At 50.5% G+C, this 22061-nt stretch overlaps 1 protein-coding gene and 2 long non-coding RNA genes across 3 annotated transcripts; 2 read left to right on the top strand and 1 right to left on the bottom strand.

The window, feature by feature from the left end:
• Window positions 1–2244: 2244 nt before the first annotated feature.
• Window positions 2245–4101, bottom strand: LOC120394721. Its single transcript, XR_005592382.1, has 3 exons — window positions 4072–4101; window positions 3287–3381; window positions 2245–2339 (listed from the first exon to the last, which is right to left on the bottom strand). It is a non-coding gene; the product is annotated as an uncharacterized LOC120394721 (long non-coding RNA).
• A 738-nt stretch (window positions 4102–4839) lies between these two features.
• LOC120394734 lies at window positions 4840–6282 on the top strand. The gene is made up of 3 exons (XR_005592391.1): window positions 4840–4916; window positions 5513–5602; window positions 6139–6282. It is a non-coding gene; the product is annotated as an uncharacterized LOC120394734 (long non-coding RNA).
• A 37-nt stretch (window positions 6283–6319) lies between these two features.
• Window positions 6320–10329, top strand: LOC120394731 (adhesion G protein-coupled receptor E3-like). Its single transcript, XM_039518931.1, has 5 exons — window positions 6320–6323; window positions 7061–7180; window positions 8088–8287; window positions 9510–9593; window positions 10224–10329. Exons 1-5 carry the CDS (start codon window positions 6320–6322, stop codon window positions 10281–10283), a joined length of 468 nt encoding a protein of 155 aa, XP_039374865.1. The 3' UTR covers window positions 10284–10329.
• Window positions 10330–22061: the final 11732 nt, after the last annotated feature.

The following is a 22061-nucleotide window of genomic DNA, read 5'->3' as shown; positions in this document are numbered from 1 at the left end:
CATAGAATATTAGGGTTGGAAGAGACCTCAGGATAGGGTGACCAGACAGAAAGTGTGAAAAATCGGCACGGGGGTGGGGGGTAATAGGAACCTATATAAGAAAAAGACCCAAAAATCGGGACTGTCCCTATAAAATTGGGACATCTGGTCACCCTACCTCAGGAGGTCATCTAGTCCAATCCCTTGCTCAAAGCAGGGCCAACACCAGTATCTTGGGATGCCAGCTACAACAGTGCCATGTAAATGCCTGTTCTCACTTTCAGGTGACATTGTAAACAAGAAGCAGGCGGCATTATATTCTGCAAATGTAAACATACTTGTTTGTCTGAGTGATTAGCTGAACAAGCAGTAGGACTGAGTGGACTTGTAGGGTCTAAAGTTTTTCATTGTTTAGTTTTTGAGTGCAGTTATGCAACAAAAAACCCATTACATTAGTAAGTTTCACTTTCATGATAAAGAGATTGCAGTACAGTACCTGTATGAGGTGAACTGAAAAATACTATTTTTTCATCATTTTTACAGTGCAAATATTGTAATAAAAATAATAGAGTGAGTGCTGTACACTTTGTATTGTGTTGTAATTGAAAGTAAATGAATATATTTGTATTGTGTTGTAATTGAATGTAAATGAATATATTTGAAAGTGTAGAAAAACATCAAAAATATTTAATAAGTTTCAATTGGTATTCTATTGTTTAACAGTGCGATTAATCACAATTAATTGTTTTGAGTTAATCGTGAGTTAACTGCAATTAATCCACAGCCCTAATTTAAATAAGTGTTGAAAAATGGAGGAAGGTGCAGAAAAGAGCTACAAAAATGGTTCAAGGGCTGGAGAAGATGCCTTGCAGTGAGACCCAGGGAGCTCAGGCTGTTCAGCTTATCAACACGATTGAGGTGTCAGCATACCTCCCTTGGAATCTCAGGGTACGTCTTCACTACCCGCCGTATCGGCGGGTAGCAATCGATTTCTCGGGGATCGCTATATCGCGTCTCATCTAGACGCGATATATCGATCCCTGAACGTGCTCCTGTTGACTCCGGAACTCCACCAACCTGAACGGCAGTAGCGGAGTCGACATGGGGAGCCGCGGACATCGATCCCACGCCGTGAGGACAGTAGGTAATTCGATATAAGATACTTCGACTTCAGCTACGTTATTCACGTAGCTGAAGTTGCGTATCTTATATCGATTTTCCCCCGTAGTGTAGACCTGCCCCCAGATACTGGAATCTAAAGGGCTCTTCAGTCTAGGGGATTAAGCTAGAGCAAGAGGCAGTAGCTGAAGGTGAAAGCAAACAGATTCAAATTAGAAAAAAGGCACATTTTTCATAGTGGTGATGATTACCCCTTGGAATAAACTCCCACGGGAAGGGGATGGATTCTCCTTCTCCTGGGGGGGTCTTCAAAGCCAGGCTGGAGGCCTTTTGGAAGATGTTTTAGTCAAACAGGTTACTAGGCTTGATATGGGGTAACAGTGAAATTCCTGACCTGTGATAACTAGGTCAGGCTATACGGGGCCACTAGATCTTAAGAGGCATAAGAATGGCCATACTGGGTCAGACCAATGGTCCATCTATCCCAGTATCCTGTCTTCTGACAGTGGCCAATGCCAGATGTCCCAGAGGGAATGAACAGAACTGGTAATCAAGTGATCCATCCCGCCGTCCATTTCCAGCGTCTGGCAAACAAAGACTAGGAATGCCATCCCTGCCCAGCCAGGCTAATAGTCATTGATGGAACTATCCTCCATGAACTTATCTAGTTCTTTTGAACCCTGTTATAGTCTTGGCCTTCACAACATTCTCTGGCAAGGAGTTCCACAGGAGACTGTGTGTTGTGTGAAGAAATACTTCCTTTAGTTTGTTTTAAACCTGCTGCCTAGTAATTTCACTTGGAACCCTTAGTTCTTGTGTTATGAGAAGGAGTAAATAATACTCCCTTATTCACTTTCTCCTCACCAGTCATCATTTTATAGACTTCTATCATATCCCCCCCTTAGTTGTCTCTTTTCAGGAAAAGTCCCAGTCTTATTAATCGCTCCTCAAAGGCAATGAAGGGTTCATTCCATCCAAGCCACTTCTGTTGGGAAGGAAGAGTAGATGGGAAATGCACTTTTCAGAAGGGTTAATGTGGCACTGGGGCACCTGTCAGGCCATTGACATGGTCTCTTCTGGAAGCAGAGAACGCAACTCACTATTGATACAAAAGGACATTTTATTTCTCAGTCTGGACACTAAGAACATGTCTAAAATGGCTATTGGGGAAATCTACAAGTTTAAAAGCTTCAACTGTTCTCCAGGCTGCTCTTTCCCACAGCAAGAGCCTCACAGAGATCCTGCAGAGAGAGAGAGAGAGAGAGAGAGAGAGAGAGTCAGGAATGATGACAGACTATAGGCGGGGGAAGGTACTACATTTATAAACAGCAGGTCCTGCTGTAATGTCACATGCCATGATCGAGTTATGTCAAGATTACAGAAGCTGAAGACCATGTTTCCAGAGTCAGAAGCCAAGGCATCGAATCAAAGGGTTGAGCCATCGGCTATACCAGTACAGTTAAAGTGATGCACCCTAGTGTTGAGGCAGTTATGCTGGTATAGGAATGCTAGTCCTGGGATAGCGATTCCTATATGAGAAGGTGAATAAACTCTACTGGTATAAAGATGTAGAACTACATCCACTCTAGGGGTGGTACTGGGGACTACAGTGCTAACAAGTCACACCCCTCACTGTCCTAATTGCCCCAGTACAAGATCTGTACACAGACCAGGCCTTAGGGTCACATGTTACCTATACATGAGGGCACTATTTTAGTGTGCACTATATAGCCCCAGAGAGCTTCTGATTCAAAAGGAACATCAGCCTGTTTCTAGTGAAGGAAAGTCCTCTAGGACACCGAGCTTGCAGGAAGTGACACTAGTTCAGTAACATTCACTTTGGGCAGGGAGCAGCTTTGTTGGAGTCCACTCTCATTTAGGATCTTCGTTCGACTGCTCCCTCATTCCATGGGCTTGTTGGCTCCCAGCTACAGGACACGTTCTGCTCATGAAAGCAGTGTGCCTTGAGCAAGTACCTTAGTAACTAGTCCCTTCAGAGACCAGACAGCAAATGTCCTGGAGTACAAGACATGCCCAAGACATGAGTACAGTAAGACTCAGGGCTGACCCAGTACAGCAGGGACATAGGGGCTCTTGTGATAAACTTAATGTTATATCATGACCCTTCCCCACCTCCCAGACACTTATAACAGTTTAGTCCCACTCCCCTGGTGTCCTGGCCTCATACCATTTCTCCAGGAGTGACCCTTCGGAGTCCATGCTGCTGCTGAGGTGCTCACGGCCTGCATTTGCTGGTTTCCATCCTGGCCTGCCTCACCAAGACTGGACAATGAGATGGAAATGGAGAGGAGTTAGTACATATACACCAGGATGAGGAGTTAGCATGGCCCATGTCAGGCTGCCAGATAGTCCCTTCAGACAGCTCCCACATGCTTTCTGCATAGGACGTGCCTGCATCACGGGACTCTGCCTCCATAAGCCCCACCCCCACTGCCACATGCACCGTAGTCCAGGTTACCCAGCTCTGAAAGGCCAGTTCTAAATAGGACCTCATGGCATTCCCTGGGATCTGCCACCATTGTGTGCTTGAGGGTTCCCCCTTCTGACAGCTGGACTTTCCCTTAGGGAGTCCTGGCAGGGTCTCTCTATCCTGTTCCATGTCAGCGAGCACTGGATTGTTCCCCACAACACCCCTGGTAACAGGTAAGTCTTGTCCCCAGGGCAGGGGCAATGCCTTGGTTGTAAGCTGCCATGGGCCTTCCCAATGCAGCCCACACGTGAGCTTGGACCTTCAGCCCAGGTGAACGATGGCCCCCTCCCACCTTGGCAAACTGCAGCTGTTCAGCCACCTGCATGGATTTTACTCCTGGCCGGGAGGGTTGTGGAGAATGTGCCCACAGTGGCTGGACCCTCACTGTAGTCAGTGATGTGGCTGACTCACTGTAGTCAGCGTCTACACTACAGTGGCACAGCTGCAGCTGCGCCACTTTAGCGTTTCTAGTGTAGACATACCTTGATGAGACTCAGGCCTTTTAGAAGTACAATAGCAGGGTTAGAACATTTCCTGAGAAGGGAAACTTCTTGAGTACAGATGTAACAACAGTCAGCTTGGTTATCACCATGGATCAAACCCAAGACCTTTAACTGCATGACCCCCACTGTTTGAGCCAAGAGACGAACTCCCATAGCTAGGAGCTGTAGCAGAACCAGACCTGTGGTGGACCAGCTCCTAGAGGACACATAACACACACTGATCAATGAGATACACAGACAAAGCTTAAGTGAGTATTAACCAGGTGATGATGTGTGGACACACACCAGGCTTTCAGGGCCGAATGTATTGCTAACTGATTACAGACTCAGTTGAAAGTTGTCAGATAGACAGGGCTTAAGGGATCAATGGCGTTAAAGGGAGAAAACACCTGCTGGGTTTCAGTAGATCATCAACTTTGTATTGTGCTAGGAAGAAAGGACGCCCCTTGTGGCTAAAATGCTAGGCTAGGACTCAAGTGATCAAGCTTCTGTTCCCAGCTCTGTCCTAGAGTCCCTGTGTGTGTGGCCTTAGGGGTGTCACTTAGGCCAAGATTTTCAAAATTGCCTTGTGATTTTGGTTGCCTAACCTGAGACCTTAAAGGGGGCTGATTGTCAGAGGGTGACCGCTCAGCATGTTTGAAAATCAGGGCCCTTTTAAGGGGTCTCAAATCATGAGATACTTTTGAAAACTTTAGCCCTGCAGATGTTGACCTGATGTAATTGTCCTGCCTCTCTTTCTGTTGCTAGATGTTACCTTTCAATGTCAGACTGAGACTCCACAGATAAAAGAGCAGTTGAAGAGGTGCAAAGATGTCTTTCTGCAGGTACATGGAAGGGGTTTATTTGGGTTTTTGAGGGTTTTCACAAAGAGCACACAGAAAACTTTGAGCCTTTGAGCCTGAGGATTCTCTGTCTATCCAGGGTTTACCATTGACTTCAGTGGGAGCAGAATCAGTCCAACACAAAGTGCTTTTGAAAACTCGACCGTATCATGGTGTATGACACCCCCACTGTACATCAGAGTTCTGCAGTTAAGGCATCAGCCAGAGATACAGGAAGTCAGAATCCGGTTCCCATCTCTGCCCCAGACTCACTGTGTGACTTTGGGCAATTTGCTCAGTCACTCTATGCATCGGTTCCCCATTTGTAGAAGGAGCAAAATAATCCTTACAAATCCCCATGAGGAAGGGAAGGAGAAATTCATTAATATGCATGAAAGCTTCAATACTATGTGAAATATCAGCGTGTCTGTGGGCTTCACCACACTGAGCCTTCACATGTCTTAATCTGTGGGCATTCCAGTGGGACGGCCAGCCAGCCATAGGTCAAAGCAAGATCACTCTATGGAACCATTGACCTTAATTTTGGGTGGCGTTTCCATGCTTGCTGAAATAACCCATTTCCTCTGTTTGCTCTGCAGGGCAGCAACAGTGAATTTTGCTCCTTTGTGAATTCAACCTTGGTGAATTTGGAGACCATGTGTGCAGGGGACAGAGCAGTATCGCTGCAGGTCAGAGGTTCTGCCCCTACGGGTGTTGGCGCTCTATGGGCAAATGCCCTGAGCACAGGAATAGCAGTCTCACTTTGGGGGGAACTGTAGCTGCTTTTCAGAACAGGGGTGTGTGCGCGCATGTGCATGCTCTCTAGCTGAAGTGGCAGGGGATCTGGGTTCTGTCCCTAATGGTCCTAGGAAGATCCAAATTGCTTCCGGGGGCAACACGGAGAGGACCTAGATGCCTGCTGGTTTGCTGCAATGTTCTCTGCCACCTACACTGAAGGGACCAGGGATGAGGAGTGAATGACACAGGGTGTTAGCCCGACCCTGGCTTCAGCTTACTGTGGAGTCCTGAGCAAGCTGCAGTAGACTCACCCGCTCTGCAAAGGGCTCCCTCTTCGAGAATGCTGCAGTCCCTCCGAGTGGGGAAGGTCACTATGAACCCGTATGTCCCTAAGAGGGTCATTGTTCCCCTGGGAGTCTGAATAATGTGGCTCATGAACCACTGAAATCCTCCCTCCTTCTCAGGGTGTTTTCTTTCACAATCCCAGGATGTTGCTCGTCCCTTTGGTTCCTTCCTGAATAGCTCCATCCTCAGTGCTGGTGGGAAGGAGAACGAGGGGGAGGTGGCCTCTGCCGTGACGTTCCTCCTGCAGAGTGTGGAATTGGCTGCACTGACAGCTGCTTTGAGGTCTCCGAAGAATACGTTCCCAGACTGTGACAACAGAATCTATGGGTGAGGAGGATGGAAGGCTCCCATATTGCTTTGTGGTGGCTGTGAGTTAGGGGGTTATACTGTTCTCAATACAGAACACCACTGCATCCTCGCTGCCCCTCTCTCAGGTTTTATAACCCAGCCCTGGGTGGCAGGTGAACGAGCCATTGAGAGGCTAGCCATCAGGAGAGAATAGCCCCCGGCCCCTCCTTCTCTGCCCATGGCCCCACCCCTCCTCTTCCACCCCATCTCTTCCGCTGGAGCCCAGAGAAACCCATCCCTCCACCCTGCGCTACCCCAGCCCTGGAGTGCTAGGCGGGCAGCGCAGCGGAAGCGCCCCGAGCCCTGGAACACAGGTCAGCTGGATCATCCTCAAGCCAACCCCAGTGCTGGGTGGATGAGCAGGCGGTGTGATGCGGCCCCTTGTGAGCACCAGCCCCAGCCTGCCTGCCCCAGCTTCTCAGCCACGGAAAGGCGGGAAGGGAACTGGAAGCAGGCAAGAGGAGGCCTGAGGGCGGAGCATGGGTGGGGCCAAGCCAGGCTGTTTGGGGAGGCACAGTTGCCTTCTGCCTCTTGGCACAGTGGCATTTTCATGGGGACAAAGTGATGATGGATCATAGGTCAGCCAGAGGGGCTCAGGGAAACACAGAGAAATGGAGGTGAGGAGAAAGGGGGAGGGGCTGGTGGGATTCAGAGAGAGTGGAGCTCCAAACCTGCCTTGCCCTTGCAGCAAGAGGCTTTGCCATTTCCCTCCCCAGCTATCGAGACGCTCCATGTTGAGCTGGCTGCAGGTCCCTGTGATAAGGTCTTCACGCTGAGAGCTCAGGAGCAGGCAATGGACATTCACTGCGATACGGTCACCAGAGCAGCGACAGAAGGTACCATCCTGGTGCTTCATAGGCACTCGCCCCTGTAGCTAGACACCAAACCCCAGCCCTAGTTCTCCCCTTCCCCTCGCCCCAGGCTGGTTCGCTCGCCTCTGTTATCCTGACACTAGTGTGGACCTTGTTGGCTGAGCCAGTGTTTCTCAGGCCGTTGAGCTCTCAGAGCCCTTCATTCCTGGTTGGCTCTCAGCATGAAAACCAAGCAATGGGGGGAGGGGCATGGAGAAGAGAGAAGCTTTGACAGGCATGTGAATTGGTCCAGAGAATGGAAAGATCAGAGATCCATTGACCCAACACATGATGTCCTGATGATGAGCCCAGCTAGGCCCCCGGTTGACGTACATGTCTTCCGGGAATGGAACCAGGATAATATTTAACAGTTTTACTCCAATTTGCAGGCCAGTAGGACCTGACTGGGACTGGTTCTTAATTCTTTATCACCAGGGAAAACTCCTCACTAGCCAACCCCTCTGCCTCTCTAACCAAGAAAAACTATGGCTTCACCTCAGTGCCTTTCACCTACAACTGTCTACCTAGCTGGATAATGTGCAGTGTGGGGTATGATTTCTAAAGAGCACTACCATACTGTGCATTAATCGGTCTGCATAGACCCTACTAGTGTGCACTAAAGGTTCCCTAGTGTGCTTTAATGTATGTTAGTGCACTTCAAGAATCACACTCGCATAGAGCACTCTGGATTTTTCCAGCACAGAAGGGCTTCTGTGGAAGAAGAGGGAGGAGGCAACATACTCCAGTGGTTAAAGCTCAAACTGCCAGCCAGGACTCCTGGGTTCTTTTCCCAGCTCTGCCCCAGACTCGCTGTGACCTTTGGCACCTGGCTTGCTCTTTCTTTGTCTCAGTGTCCCTGTCTCTATGATGAGGCATCATTTCATGTTTTCAGATTCCTGGGCTGTTGCTTTTATTTCTTACTCCACCCTGGGCTCCATCATTAACAAGAGATTTCTCAACGAGGGAGATCTAACGGCTGATGAGAAATTGAGGAATTGTCACCTGAATTCCAGGGTGGTGAGTGGGGCTGTTGGCAACGGGAGCCTCATGAACATCTCCAAACCTGTGAACTTCACCCTGCGCCATAGACAGGTGAGTGTCGATCCTTTTACTTTGCTCTGTGTCCGGGGCTCCAGCTGGTCACTTAAAAGGTGCATCTCGTGCAGGGCATTTGAGTTCTGTTGCCTTTCTGGACTGAGAAACAGTTATCTGAGAAAGAGAGGGAGCTTCTTCAGTCCTGACACGGGGGCTGTTTTGGTGGAGGACGTTACATAGGGTTCACACCAGGCCCGACTGGGTTATGACTCATCATGTAAAATGCTCTAGAGTAACAACTGTGCCTGGCTCATCCCTTAGAGCAGGAACAACTGGAAGGCAACTCCCTATAGCAGTGGTTCCCAAACTTTTGAGGGTCGCGCCCCCCCTGCTTATGGCTATCCAGGCCCCTCCCTCTGAAACGGGGCTGGGAGCAGGGCCACGGCTCAGGGGCAGGGGAAAGTACTGGTTTGGGTCTGGGCCTGGGAGCAGGGCCATAGCCATGGCTGGGGGCCGAGGCTGGGGGTGGGAGTGGAGAAGCAGCCGAGCTGCAGTGGGGGCCATCAGCCGAACCCATGGCCAGGTGTGGCTCTGCTCCCAGCTCTCCCCCCGCTACCCCCCAGCTGGGCCCTGTGCCGGGAGTGGAGCTGCAAAGGGGCTAGGGCTGGGAGTGGAGCCATGCTGAGGTTGGGGATGGTGCCAGGCCTGGGGCTGGAAGTCGGGGATGCGGCTACTGGTGGGACCAGAGCAGAGCTCAGAGTGGGTAGGGGCTGGGTGGTGCTCTCTCTCCGCCCCCCTTTGAGGCTGACCCAGGACTTGTCGTGTCCCTCAGAAGGTTCCTCTATGTCCCCCTAGGGTGGTGCACCCCACAGTTTGGGGACTGCCCCATAGATAGCAGAGTTCAGGGAAACAGCATGAGATGGTGCCTTCTTTGATAAAGTGATGAACTCACTAGAGTGCATGTGGGTATTTGTGGGTGTGTGTGTGAATGCCTTTTAATGGCTCAAATTGTGTGTCATAGACCCTACAGTGCTCAGAGTTAAGGGAATTACTACTTTAGCTCTGGGATCGTGGGCTTGTGCTATTGGAGCTGAAGGATCTCACTTGTATTTCCACTGCCAGTGGGAAGTCCCAAATGACTGTTACGTGCAGCACAATGAGAGCCATGAAGCCGTTGGTGATTTCAGGTTTATGATGGTCTATTAGAGATGTGTGACAAAAGAAACAGTGTTCTCCCCATGATCCAGTGAGGATGATGATGGGGTGTTTTTCTTTCCAGGCAAAGAAAGAGGAGGAAGAGACTCGCTGCGTTCACTGGAACTCAATACAGAACACCACTGCATCCTCGCTGCCCCTCTCTCAGGTTTTATAACCCAGCCCTGGGTGGCAGGTGAACGAGCCATTGAGAGGCTAGCCATCAGGAGAGAATAGCCCCCGGCCCCTCCTTCTCTGCCCATGGCCCCACCCCTCCTCTTCCACCCCATCTCTTCCGCTGGAGCCCAGAGAAACCCATCCCTCCACCCTGCGCTACCCCAGCCCTGGAGTGCTAGGCGGGCAGCGCAGCGGAAGCGCCCCGAGCCCTGGAACACAGGTCAGCTGGATCATCCTCAAGCCAACCCCAGTGCTGGGTGGATGAGCAGGCGGTGTGATGCGGCCCCTTGTGAGCACCAGCCCCAGCCTGCCTGCCCCAGCTTCTCAGCCACGGAAAGGCGGGAAGGGAACTGGAAGCAGGCAGGAGGAGGCCTGAGGGCGGAGCATGGGTGGGGCCAAGCCAGGCTGTTTGGGGAGGCACAGTTGCCTTCTGCCTCTTGGCACAGTGGCATTTTCATGGGGACAAAGTGATGATGGATCATAGGTCAGCCAGAGGGGCTCAGGGAAACACAGAGAAATGGAGGTGAGGAGAAAGGGGGAGGGGCTGGTGGGATTCAGAGAGAGTGGAGCTCCAAACCTGCCTTGCCCTTGCAGCAAGAGGCTTTGCCATTTCCCTCCCCAGCTATCGAGACGCTCCATGTTGAGCTGGCTGCAGGTCCCTGTGATAAGGTCTTCACGCTGAGAGCTCAGGAGCAGGCAATGGACATTCACTGCGACACGGTCACCAGAGCAGCGACAGAAGGTACCATCCTGGTGCTTCATAGGCACTCGCCCTGTAGCTAGACACCAAACCCCAGCCTTCTTTGATAAAGTGATGAACTCACTACCAAGTGCATGTCATAGGTATTTGTAGGTGTGTGTGTGGAGAATGCACTTTTAATGGCTCAAATTGTGTATCATAGACCCTACAGTGCTCAGAGTTAAGGGAATTACTACTTTAGCTCTGGGATCGTGGGCTTGTGCTATTGGAGACTGAAGGATCTCCTTGTATTTCCACTGCCAGTGGAAGTCCCAAATGACTGTTACGTGCAGCACAATGAGAGCCATGAAGCCGTTGGTGATTTCAGGTTTATGATGGTCTATTAGAGATGTGTGACAAAAGAAACAGTGTTCTCCCCATGATCAGTGAGGATGATGATGGGGTGTTTTTCTTTCCAGGCAAAGAAAGGAGGAAGAGACTCGCTCGTTCACTGGAAATTCATCGCTGGGAAAGGCACCTGGGCTGAGGATGGCTGCACCATTCTCCACACGAACAGCACTCACACCATCTGCAGCTGTGACCATCTCTCCAGCCGCACTCCTTATGGGTCTCAGCGGAGTGGAGGTATCTCATTGTCAGACTCAGATCAAAGGGCTGAACTCTGAGCTCCTGATTTGAGCAAAATCAGTGGGAATTTTGCTGAATGAACGCTGAGTCGGAACCTCGGGGTATAATCTGTGGCCTACAGGATGGGTCAGGGTCAAGGGGGCAGGGCTGGGGTTGTGATCTGAGGTGCCTAGAGTAGCCCACACTGACAATGCCAAGGTCAGGGCAGGCTGCAAAAAGGAGAGCAGATTCCCCCAGAACTGGTGGTTAACACTGTAGTTAGAATCACCAACCAGTCAGTCTGTGCCTTGGATCCCCCACACTGGTTATCGAGAAGCTGAAAAAAAGAACTCACACAGCCCCCTTGATTGCATTCCAGTCTCTGGCTCCCAATCAGCAGAGAGGTCCAGTAAAGTGAGAAGTTACTTAAAACTCTAGTCACTTAACAAAATGGTCTTCTGATTCCCAAAGGGGCAGCCACATTGCCAAGGCAATATTAGTTTGGATCTTACCCAAAATACACACTGCCAGCCAGTCCTTTAGTACAGGGGATGGCAACCTGCGTCTCGTGCCAAAGGCGACACGCGAGCCAATTTTACTGGGATGTTGCTGCCAGGGATTCTGGCCGCTGGCCCCACTCAGCCCGCTGCCGGTCTGGGTGAGCGGAACCCCTGCCAGAAGCAGTCTGGCGGGGCCAGCGGCCAAGACCCCGGCTGGCAGGAGCCAGCGGCTGAGCCGCTCAGCCCGCTGCCGGTCTGGGGTCCTGTCCGCCAGCCCGCTCAGCCCACTGACTGTCTGGGGTTCGGGCCACAGGCCCCTTGCTAGCTGAGATCTCGGCTCCCAGGCCTGCTCAGCCTGCTGCCAGCCTCAGATACTTCTAGACTTATAGAGAGAGACCCTCTAAAAATGTTAAAATGTATTACTGGCACACGAAACCTTAAATTAGACTGAATAAATGAAGATTTGGCATACCACTTCTGAAAGATTGCCGACCCCTGCTTTGTATCTAAAACTAAAGGTTGTATTATAAATGAAAAGAAAGAAAGAGAAGAGAGCTGTTAAATGATCAAAGCAATCCGATACATATGGCTTCAAGGTCCATATATCAGGTTCTTAGCAGTCTTGGTGAGTTTGCTGGCTTGTAAAGTCCCTCTGGAACATACCTACAGCTTAGCTGTGTCTATCAGACCTTTGTTTAAAGCTTCAGTTTGCAGAGAAATTACTCCAGATGTGAGAAGCAAGATTGAAGGCAAAATGGAGGTGATGCAGCTGCCTTTTTATATCCTTTCCCATGTGGCTTGTACTTCCTGTGTCCCAAACACAAGCTCACAGCACATGGGCATAGTCCCTACATGTCCTGCTGACTCATAGGCATAGCCCCTGGCTTCTCTCAATGTGTTCATTGTAGAGTTCAGCATTTCTCAAATGTTAGTGACCTGAGGACCTCATTTTCAATGGTGGCTCAGGAATCAGCGCTGTAGCGGGTGCCTGGGCGGCAAGCCACAGGGGCGGCTTGGTGGTCCCTGTGAGGCGGCAGTCAGGCAGCCTTTGGCGGCACACCTGTGGGAGGTCTGCCAGTCCCGTGGATTCAGCGGCAATTCGGCAGTGGGTACCCCGAAGCAACGGGACCTTCGGACCTCCACAGGCAGCCTGCCTCCCATGCTTGGGGTGGCAAAAAAGCTAGAGCCGCCCCTGCTCATTTTAATTTAAAATTTTTCGCAGACCCCCAAGCCCCTGGCTCAGCCCTAGGCCCCACACCCATTCCATCCATTTCCCCAAGACCCCTCCCCACCTCTTCCTGCCCCAGCTCCACCCCTGCTCCTCCTCTTCCCTGCCTCTCTCTTGCCCCCCCCCCCCGCCCCCCCCCACCCAGCCCCTCACTCTCCCTCGCCCTCCCAGCGCTTCCTGCAAGCCGCTAAACCGCATGCAGAAGGCACTGGGAGGGAGGTGGAGGACTTGGCCAGCGGGGCCTGCAGACCCTCTGGAATGCCCTTGCAAACCCCAGTTTGAGAAATGCTGGTATAGCTGATTACCCCTGATGGGCCATCAAACAGACTAGATAGTGCTGATGCCAATCTGTCTGGGGGTGCCACCCAGAAACACAGCACAGATATATCACACATTTATAACTCACAATGCAAAGACGATACATACATATAAACAAGATTATCATACTTAGCAAATCATAACTTTTCTACTGATACTGGGGCATATCTTGTAAGATTCATTGCAATTGTGTAATAATAAATAATAATAATAACAACTGGAGATATACCAATCTCCTAGAACTGGAAGGGACCTTCAAAGGTCATCAAGTCCAGCCCCCTGCCTTCACTAGCAGGACCAATTTTTGCCCCAGATCCTAAGTGGCCTCCTCAAGGATTGAACTCACAACCCTGGGTTTAGCACGCCAATGCTCAAACCACTGAGCTATCCCTCCCCCCAAATAGTGATGAGTGATGTTGAGAAAGTGGATAAGGAAAAGTTATTTACTTATTCCCATAATACAAGAACTAGGGGTCACCAAATGAAATTAATAGGCAGCAGGTTTAAAACAAATAAAAGGAAGTTCTTCTTCACATGGCGCACAGTCAACTTGTGGAACTCCTTACCTGAGGAGGTTGTGAAGGCTAGGACTATAACAATGTTTAAAAGGGGACTGGATAAATTCATGGTGGCTAAGTCCATAAATGGCTATTAGCCAGGATGGATAAGAATGGTGTCCCTAGCCTCTGTTCGTCAGAGGATGGAGATGGATGGCAGGAGAGAGATCACTTGATCATTGCCTGTTAGATTCACTCCCTCAGGGGCACCTGGCATTGGCCACTGTCGGTGGACAGATACTGGGCTAGATGGACCTTTGGTCTGACCAGTGCGGCCTTTCTTATGTTCTTATGTATGTTCTGTAACCATATGGGACCCAATCCTGTCTGTGTTTTGTGCACATCCAAAATTCCTGCTGAATGACCCCCCTTGGGAGCGAGTTACCAGTGACCCAGCGCTGCGGCGGAAGGAGGGTGCAGGTGGGCAGAGAGGAGAGCCCAGGGCTGGGGCGGCAGGAGGTGTGGGGGGGCACTGGTGGCGGGGCCAGGGGGAGCCCAGGGCTGGGGCGGCAGAGAGGTGGGAGGAGGGCACTGGTGGGGGGGGACAGGGGGAAGCCCAGCGCTGGGGCAGCAGAGGGATGTGGGGCGGAGCCCAGGGCTGGGGCAGCAGCGGGGTGCGGGGGGGAGCCCAGGGCTGGGATGGAGAGCAGCCAAAAATTTTTTGCTTGGGGCGGCAAAAAACCTAGAGCCGGCCCTGAGATCAAGACCTGACAAACAAACATTATATCCTTCTTTGATTGGGTACCACGTCTAGTGGATTGTGGGGGAAGAGGTTGACATGATGTATCTTGAATTTAGTAAGCCTTTCAACACAGTCCCACATGACATTTCCTACTCAAACTAAGGAAATATGAACTAGATGAAACTACCACAAGGAGGGTGCAAAGCTAATTGGAAGTCATTACTTGCAGGGGAGGGATGGGGACTCACTGGCTCGGCAGCCACACTGCAGAAAAGGGTATAAGTTTTCTGGTGGACCACAAATGAAATGTGAGTCTGCAGTGCGATGCTATTGAAAAAAGGCAAATGTCAAGTGACTGTTCTCCTCTACTCAGCGCAGGAGAACCGTGTCCAGGTTTGGGTGCTGCGCTTCAAGAAGGATGAGGACAAATTGTACAGAGTCAGAGGAGAGCAACAGAAATGATCAGAGGTTTAGAAAACATGACCTGTGAGAAAAGGTTGAAAGAACTGAGCATGTTTTGTCCAGAGGCGAGACGGCTGATGGAGGACATGATAATAATCTGCAAATATGCAAAGGTCGTTATAAAGAGGACTGTGATCAATTGGTGCCCATGTCCACCAAGGGTAGGACAAGAAGGAATTGGCTTAATGAGCAGCCAGGGAGATTTAGGTTAGATATTAGGAAAAACTTTCTAAGTCTAAGGATGGTTCAGCACAGGAACAGGTGACCTAGGGAGGCTGTGGAATCCCTGTTATTGGGGGGTTTAAGAACAGGCTGGACAAAGACCTGCCAGGGATGGTCTAGGTGCACTTGGTCCTGCCTCAGCACACGGTGATGATTGTTTGACCTTCTGAGGTCCCTTCAAGTCCACATTTCAGTGATTCTGTGAAGTGGTGCTAGGCCCTCTGCACTGTGGTCATTTTCCCCCATAGGGTATCAGGTACTCAGCAAGGTAAATGCTTTTGGGGCTGGGAGGAGTGGTAGGTCAGAAGGGAGGAGAGCAGGGCATGCTGAGAAGACGGTGCTTTCCTGTGTGTAGTACTGTTGGTTGATACGATATAATGTAACAGGACATGAGTCAACTTGGCTTCCTGTCTAAATTATCGAAGATTAGGAGGCTGCAAAGCTCAAAATCCTCAGAATTTGACCTACTGCCCTGATAGCATCTGAGCCACTGAGGTGATGTGTATCCACTGGGTGAGTGGAACAAAGTCCGTGGGCTGAACTTGGGTGGGGCTAGGAGAGTCCGGCGGGCCTACGGGTCTGTCTGCACCGGGCTGGAAGGTGAATGTTCCAGCTTGAGGCGACATAGTGCGCTAGCTCTCATCTTGCTAGAAATATGTGTGTCACCGTGGAGGCAGGAGGGACTGGCTGCCCTGAGTCCATACCTGTGGTTTTGGGCGGGATCGTAGTCGGGCAGGTTACTTGGTCAACCGCAGCCACACATCAATTTTTGGCATGCCAGCTGGGTCAGATGCCAGCTGGGTATGTCTCCTCGAGCTAGAGTTTACACCTAGGCATATGCTACATTGGTGTAATGTGCAATTTCCTCTGCTCCCTCCAATGCTCACGTTGCACTAACTGAGACTCAAGGCAGATTCTCTGAAACACCCTTAGATTTACTGGGCCAGATTCCTGGGACTGGCTGAGATGAGCTCGCTATCAGACCAGGCGTGGAGGGTCCCAGATGGCTTTTCACCACTTTCACAGCTACTGAGTCCCAGGGAATAACTATGGATCAGTCTGGTTAAATCTATTTCTGAAGTGTGCACCTATATATGCTGGGCTAATATATTGCATGATCAATAGGTATGATTCAAATTACATATATTAATATGGATAGTATGTGCTTAACACGTTACGATATAGATATTCAAGCCTGTCTGCAAAGGCCTATACTTTAAGAATGCAGGTGTATTCTTATCCCTTAGCTACTTACAGAGGTATAAAAGAAAGAATTAAAATCATTGTCTATCTATATAAGGGCCTTCTCTCACTGGGACAGTCTGAGGCCCTGTTTAGTCATATTGAAATAAGGCAACCAGGGGCTGTTAGGAGGTGATCCGGTTTATTACCGCCAGAGAAAGGGAAGAGCCGAGAAGATATGACCGGAAATTTAGTTTGATAGTTTTCTGTCTGGTAAGAACTTACTTATTAATAGACAGCTGGAGAATCCTTATGTCTGTATAGATGTAGTTGTGAAATCCTCGCTTCTGTATTGTTTTGTATGTTTATTTGCAAGGTCTCTCTCTGATTCTGTGAATATTACTATATAAATTAAAGGCAAACAGGAACTAAGTTTGGATTCGAAAATAAGGAAAAATGAACTTGAATTTAAGCTTGCTGGAAGTTCACCCCAATAAACACAGAATTGTTTGCACCTTCGGACTTCGGGTATTGTTGCTCTCTGTTCATGCGAGAAGGACCAGGGAAGTGGGAGAGTGAAGGAATAAGCTCTCTAACAACACATATAACATCCCTTGTATATACACCTCTAGCAGTTACATGGCCTGGAATGGTAGCCTGTATCTTCCTATAATCTTGTTCACCTGTGCTAAGTATCCCATAACACCTTGCATTAGCCAGGAAAACTTTCAGGATCAGCACATATGGGGTGTTCTACTGTAGAAACAGGCAGGGAGTTACTCTCATTGGAATGTCCCAAAGATAAGGACAATATATATGGGACAAGCCTAGGAGGTGCATCACGCTCTTGGTACCTTGAATTCCTGAGTCCAGAACAAAGAGCTAAGGGGTACCGTGTGGTACCAGGAAAAACAAGGTAGAAAGATGATTGGTTAAGAATAGCCTCACAGGCTGCATACAGTACCTCTTTCCTTGTAAACAGGTTGGGTATAAAAAGGACAGCTTTAGGGGTGTGACTCTGGACACAAGCCTTCTTTGTAAGGTGAATTCAGCACTGCTGCAGGAGATATTCCTGAAAATTGGAGTTGTATTGAACCTTTGTTAATATGCTGTTACTGAGTATTAGCAATAAACCAGACCGATATTGGTTATTTGGTCTCTTGGGCATACTGCATAACGAACCAAAGTGTGGTCAAGCAGTTGACCATACGGTTTACCAACAGAAAGGAAACCCAGGATCTTCAGAACCGGAAAGGTTTCAGAGTGGCAGCCGTGTTAGTCTGTATCAGCAAAAAATAATGAGGAGTCCTTGTGGCAGCTTAGAGACTAACAAATTGATTTGGGCATAAGCTTTCGTGGGCTAGAACCCATTTCACCAAATGCATGGAGTGGAAAATACAGTAGCAGGTATAAATACACAACATATGAAAAGCTGGGAGTTGCCTTACCAAGTGGGAGGCCAGTCAATTCAATTAACAATAGGATACCAAGGGAGGAAAAATCACTTTTGTAGTGGTAATGAGAGTGGCCCCTTTCAAACAATTGACAAGAAGGTGTGAGTAACAGTAGGGGCAAATTAGTATGGGGGAAATTGGGTTTTGTAATGACCCAACCACTCCCAGTCTTTATTCAGGCCTAATTTGATGGTGTCAGTTTGCATATTAATTCTAGTTTTGCAGATTCACGTTGGAGTCTGTTTTGAAGTTTTTTGGTTGAAGAATTGCCACTTTTAGGACTGTTATTGAGTGACCAGGGAGACTGAAGTGTTCTCCTATTGGTTTTTGACTCTTATAATTCCTGATGTCAGATTTGTGTCCATTTAGTCTTTTGCGTAGAGACTGTCCAGTTTGGCCAATGTACATGACCTGAATAAAGACTGGGAAGCAGATATTGACGAGTGTCTGGGGCTCAGTGGAGTAAACTGCGGACCCAACACCAACTGCACCAATGTGACTGGGAATTACTCCTGCAGCTGCATCGATGGATACGAGTCCAGGTCTGGGAAAGCCAAGTTCCCACACCCGAGTGAGAACAGCTGCCAGGGTGAGCTCTCCCCTTGCTGCCACTACGCCCTGCTCAGTCCCCCACACCCCTGGGCTCATTCCAGGCCTGGTGCTGCACCAGAGGCTGCTGCCAGCTGCAGCAAAGGCCCCCGATCCACTCACCGGGGCTGTGATCAGCCGTGACCCTCAACTGCTGCCCTAGAGTGTGGGGGCAGGAGCTCCCCTGGCTTGGTGTTTGGATTGGGAATAAACCCCTAGGTTTGCAGAGAAGCACCAGGGAGATGGGTGGGGCCCTCGCTGTCCCCAGCACACAGCATCCGGGCTGCTAGGGCCCCCCTGAGCCTGGGAAGGAGCCTTATATATGGTCCATAGACACAGCACAGTGCGCTCTGCCCCCATGGGCTCTGGGAGCAGAGAATAACCCCAGTGCCTGATGCTCTAGACAGGCCCCCAATCTGCCCTGATTGGCCCCAGGGTGCTGAGAACAGCCCCAGCACAGGGTACTACGGCCATGCCCCGAACCACCCCCTACAACAGGCTGGCGGCAGGGTGGATGAAGGGCCCTTACACCTGCTCCAGGCTGGCTGGGGAGGCCCCTGCACAGGATGTGGGGATTGTCAGAGACCATTACACTGCCAGAGTGGCCCGGCAGGGTCTCCGTGTAGCTGTGAATCCAGCCTTTGACTGCTGAATACTCAGGACATCAGTCACCTGGGTCCTGGGACTCCCGTTGCCCAGGTCAGTACAGGTGGGTGCACTGGCGCAAGTCGGGGTCTGGGGCTTCTGCCACAGACCCCGTGAGAGCCACCAGAGGGCAAACAAACTAGATTAAAGGGACAGCACCCAATTCCCTGCACTTCCCTGGGCACAGCCCACCTCCTCTGCACCCTTCTCCTAGTGCTCCAGGGGAGGGGCAGGGCTGGGTGTATCCCGAATGGGAAGGGGACCCATGGGGCTGGGGTCTGTAACACTGAGCATGGCGCCCCCTTCTGGCGACTAGCTCCAGTTCAGCGCCCCCTTTCTTCTCTTCCACCATTGCAGCTCCATGGTCGTGGCTGCCCGTGTCTCGGCCGTCTGGCCAGGTCACGCTGTGATCCCCATTCTGGGAGCCTTTCAAAGCCAGACCCCTCCGTCCTATGCCTAATGGCGAAACCCTTCCTCCGGGGCTCCCAGCCCCCTCGAGGCTTCGTAGCCCCCCTCGCCTCAGGCCCCCACCACTGGGCCCAGCCCTCGGGCTGTAGAGAAGCCCCACCTGTCCCCTCCCAGGCGAGCTTCCTTCTAGCCAGCGCCCTGCGCGCAGCCTGAGTCACTGCCCCTTTGCAGCTTAACTGGCTGATCGGCCCCCCCTTAACCCCCCTCTGTCAGGGCTGGTGCAGGGGGGACATCGCAGGGTCCTGGTCTGGATAAGATTTGGTCCCCAGTCTGGGATGGGGTGGGAGGGGTTTTGCTGCAGGGATTGGGGCACTGCACATAGCAGGGAAGAAAGGAGAATAGAATGGAGTGGGGGGTTAGATGGAGCAGACAGACCGACAGACCACGGCCCCTGCAATGGGTTGGGGGTGTCTCTGTGGTCATTCGCCCCCAGTGAGCCCCCTGCCCTGCTGTGTGTGACCCCTCCCACCCCGCTATCCCTTCCCAGACATTGACGAGTGCCGCAAGACCCCAGATATCTGCAGCCCCAAGATCATGTGTATCAACACCAATGGGAGCTACTGGTGTGAGTGCCGGGCCGGCTATGTCCCCTCCAATGGGAACACGACCCTGTGCCAAGGTGGGTCCTGCGCGGGGGGCATGGAGGGTGCAACTGAGAGGGCTGAGCAGAGTCTGAGGCTACACAGGCAGAGGTCTTACCCGAGGGGGCAGGGAGCTGAGAACTGGTCTGGGATGTTGCACCAGCCCCCTGCCCCCCCATGGATGGGGTCTTTCTGGGTCTCAGCCTTGGCCGGGGAGAGATCAGCCTCAGGCTCTCCTCCCCCAGCCCAGCCTGCCCGTCCACTGGAGTGTTTCCGGTTGTCTCAGAGCCACAGGCACCAGCGAGCCCAGGTCTGGCTTGGGGAGCGGAGGATTCTCCCCTCCTCCATTCAGGAAGGTGATGCTTGAAGCAGAATGACTGTACCCAGCTGGGCGAGGAATGTGGGTGAAGCCAAGCAGCAGCAATTAAGATGCCTGTACACCAAGGCAAGGAGGCTGGGCAACAAAATGGAGGAACTAGAGCTGCTGCTGCAGGAAGTGAAACCAGACACTGCAGGGATAACAGAAACCTGGTGGAATAGGCATGGCTGGAGTCAGGGATTGAAGGGTATGTGCTGTTCAGGAAAGACAGGAACAAAGGCAAAGAAGAAAACCCTTGAGCCATCAGTTTACCCATAAACAAATCTAGTGTTCTCCCTTGAACCATTGTATTTTCTCTACAAAACCCGCTACCTATGCCCAGGTAAGGGTTCTGATGTATAGACCCAAACTCTGCATCAGTTCCACCAGGATTTCATCTACTGACTGATCGTGCTGGGGGCTCTGCCTGTCTCAGCACTCAGGACCCTGAGCTACCACCATCACCTGGGAACCCCGACCAGTTCAAGCCTCATGGAGTGGGTGAGATCCATCTCGCTCTCTGTTTTCTTTCCTACCTCAGGTATTAACCTTTAAAATGTAACTGTTGTGTTTGTTTAGCCCTCCTGGTGTGGTTATCACTATGATTCAATCAATGACTTTTATGGTTCAGCTGGTTGCTTTTCTCTCTCTCTCTGAATTTTACTCTTTTGTATTTTAGCTTCCCCCATTTACTCTGCAGCGACGCTTCTTGTACCTAAGCTAAAGATCCCTGTAGTGCCCCAAAATATACTGTGGGGTTTGCTCATCAAGTGGGTTACTACCAGTACAATTGTAATGTGAATGCGTGATAGGGATGTGTTAAACTTGGGGAACATGGGTGGGGAGGGAGCAGCTGAAAGTGGAGCTCAATCCAGCCTATTGAGACCAGGAGCACATAAGGGTACCAGCTTGAAAGTGCTGTAACCCAGCCCATTGAGTACAGGAACACATGGGGATCAGCTGGAGAGTGCTGATTGACCTGGTCCTCTCAGACTTGCTCTGCTAGTGTGTGTGTGCACATGTTCATCCAGTTCTAAGGCTGGAAGAACCCAGCCCTGGGAATAGAGGTCCTGCAGGAGAGCTCCATTGGGAGTGGACTTGCAGAAGGAATGAGCAGAGCTCCATGTGAACACACAAGTGACTTTCACAGCACGTTAATAGAATTACAGAAGCCCCTCCCCCAGAAGAATAAACCTGATAAATGAACCTACCCCAAAGTAACGGGCACATCTGGGAACAGCCTGCAAAAAGCCCTTTTCTTTCCTCAGGAACGTTGGATCCCAGGCATGTTGGTTAATGCTGCTGGGAGATTGCTTTAGGTGAAAAACTGCCGTAATAATTGATTTTAGACTCTAAGAAGCATGTTGTGATTTTCATTTTATATGTAACCAGTTCTGTTTCCATGATCTTGACTCACTACCTCTTAAATCTTAATCTTTGGTAACGAATTTAGGATTATTCCACTATATATATGTCTCAGTGCTGTGAGGTTATAAAGATCTGATCCTGAGCTGTACCAATCAAGCTGTTTAGATTCTATTCCCCGGTAATTTCTGTGAGTGTCCTGTGACAGTAATCTGATGCTACTGGGGGACACTTTCAGAGGGCTTGGGGCTGCAGTGCCATTACTGTTACCGTGCAAAGCGGAGCAAGGGCTGGCAGAGCCCTGTGGAGATTAGTAGGCTGGCTAACAGACCGGTGGTGTTATGCTCAACTAGATATCAGCTCCTGAGAAAATCTTCCTCTCGCCGGATGGGTAACAAAGTGACTCAGAGCCTGGGCACCCCAAGAAAGCTGCACACATACCCCTGTAACCTGCTTTCTCTCCTCCAGGGCCTCTTTATCTTAGCCAACCCTCAAATATGTTCAAACCATGTTCAAATATGTTAAGGACTGTTATAAAAGGACC

This window comes from Mauremys reevesii, unplaced genomic scaffold, assembly GCF_016161935.1.
Source record: "Mauremys reevesii isolate NIE-2019 unplaced genomic scaffold, ASM1616193v1 Contig76, whole genome shotgun sequence".
In the NCBI taxonomy this organism is placed as follows: Eukaryota; Metazoa; Chordata; order Testudines; family Geoemydidae; genus Mauremys; species Mauremys reevesii.
Note: the sequence above shows the minus strand (reverse complement) of the source record. Positions and strands in the feature narration are given on the sequence as shown.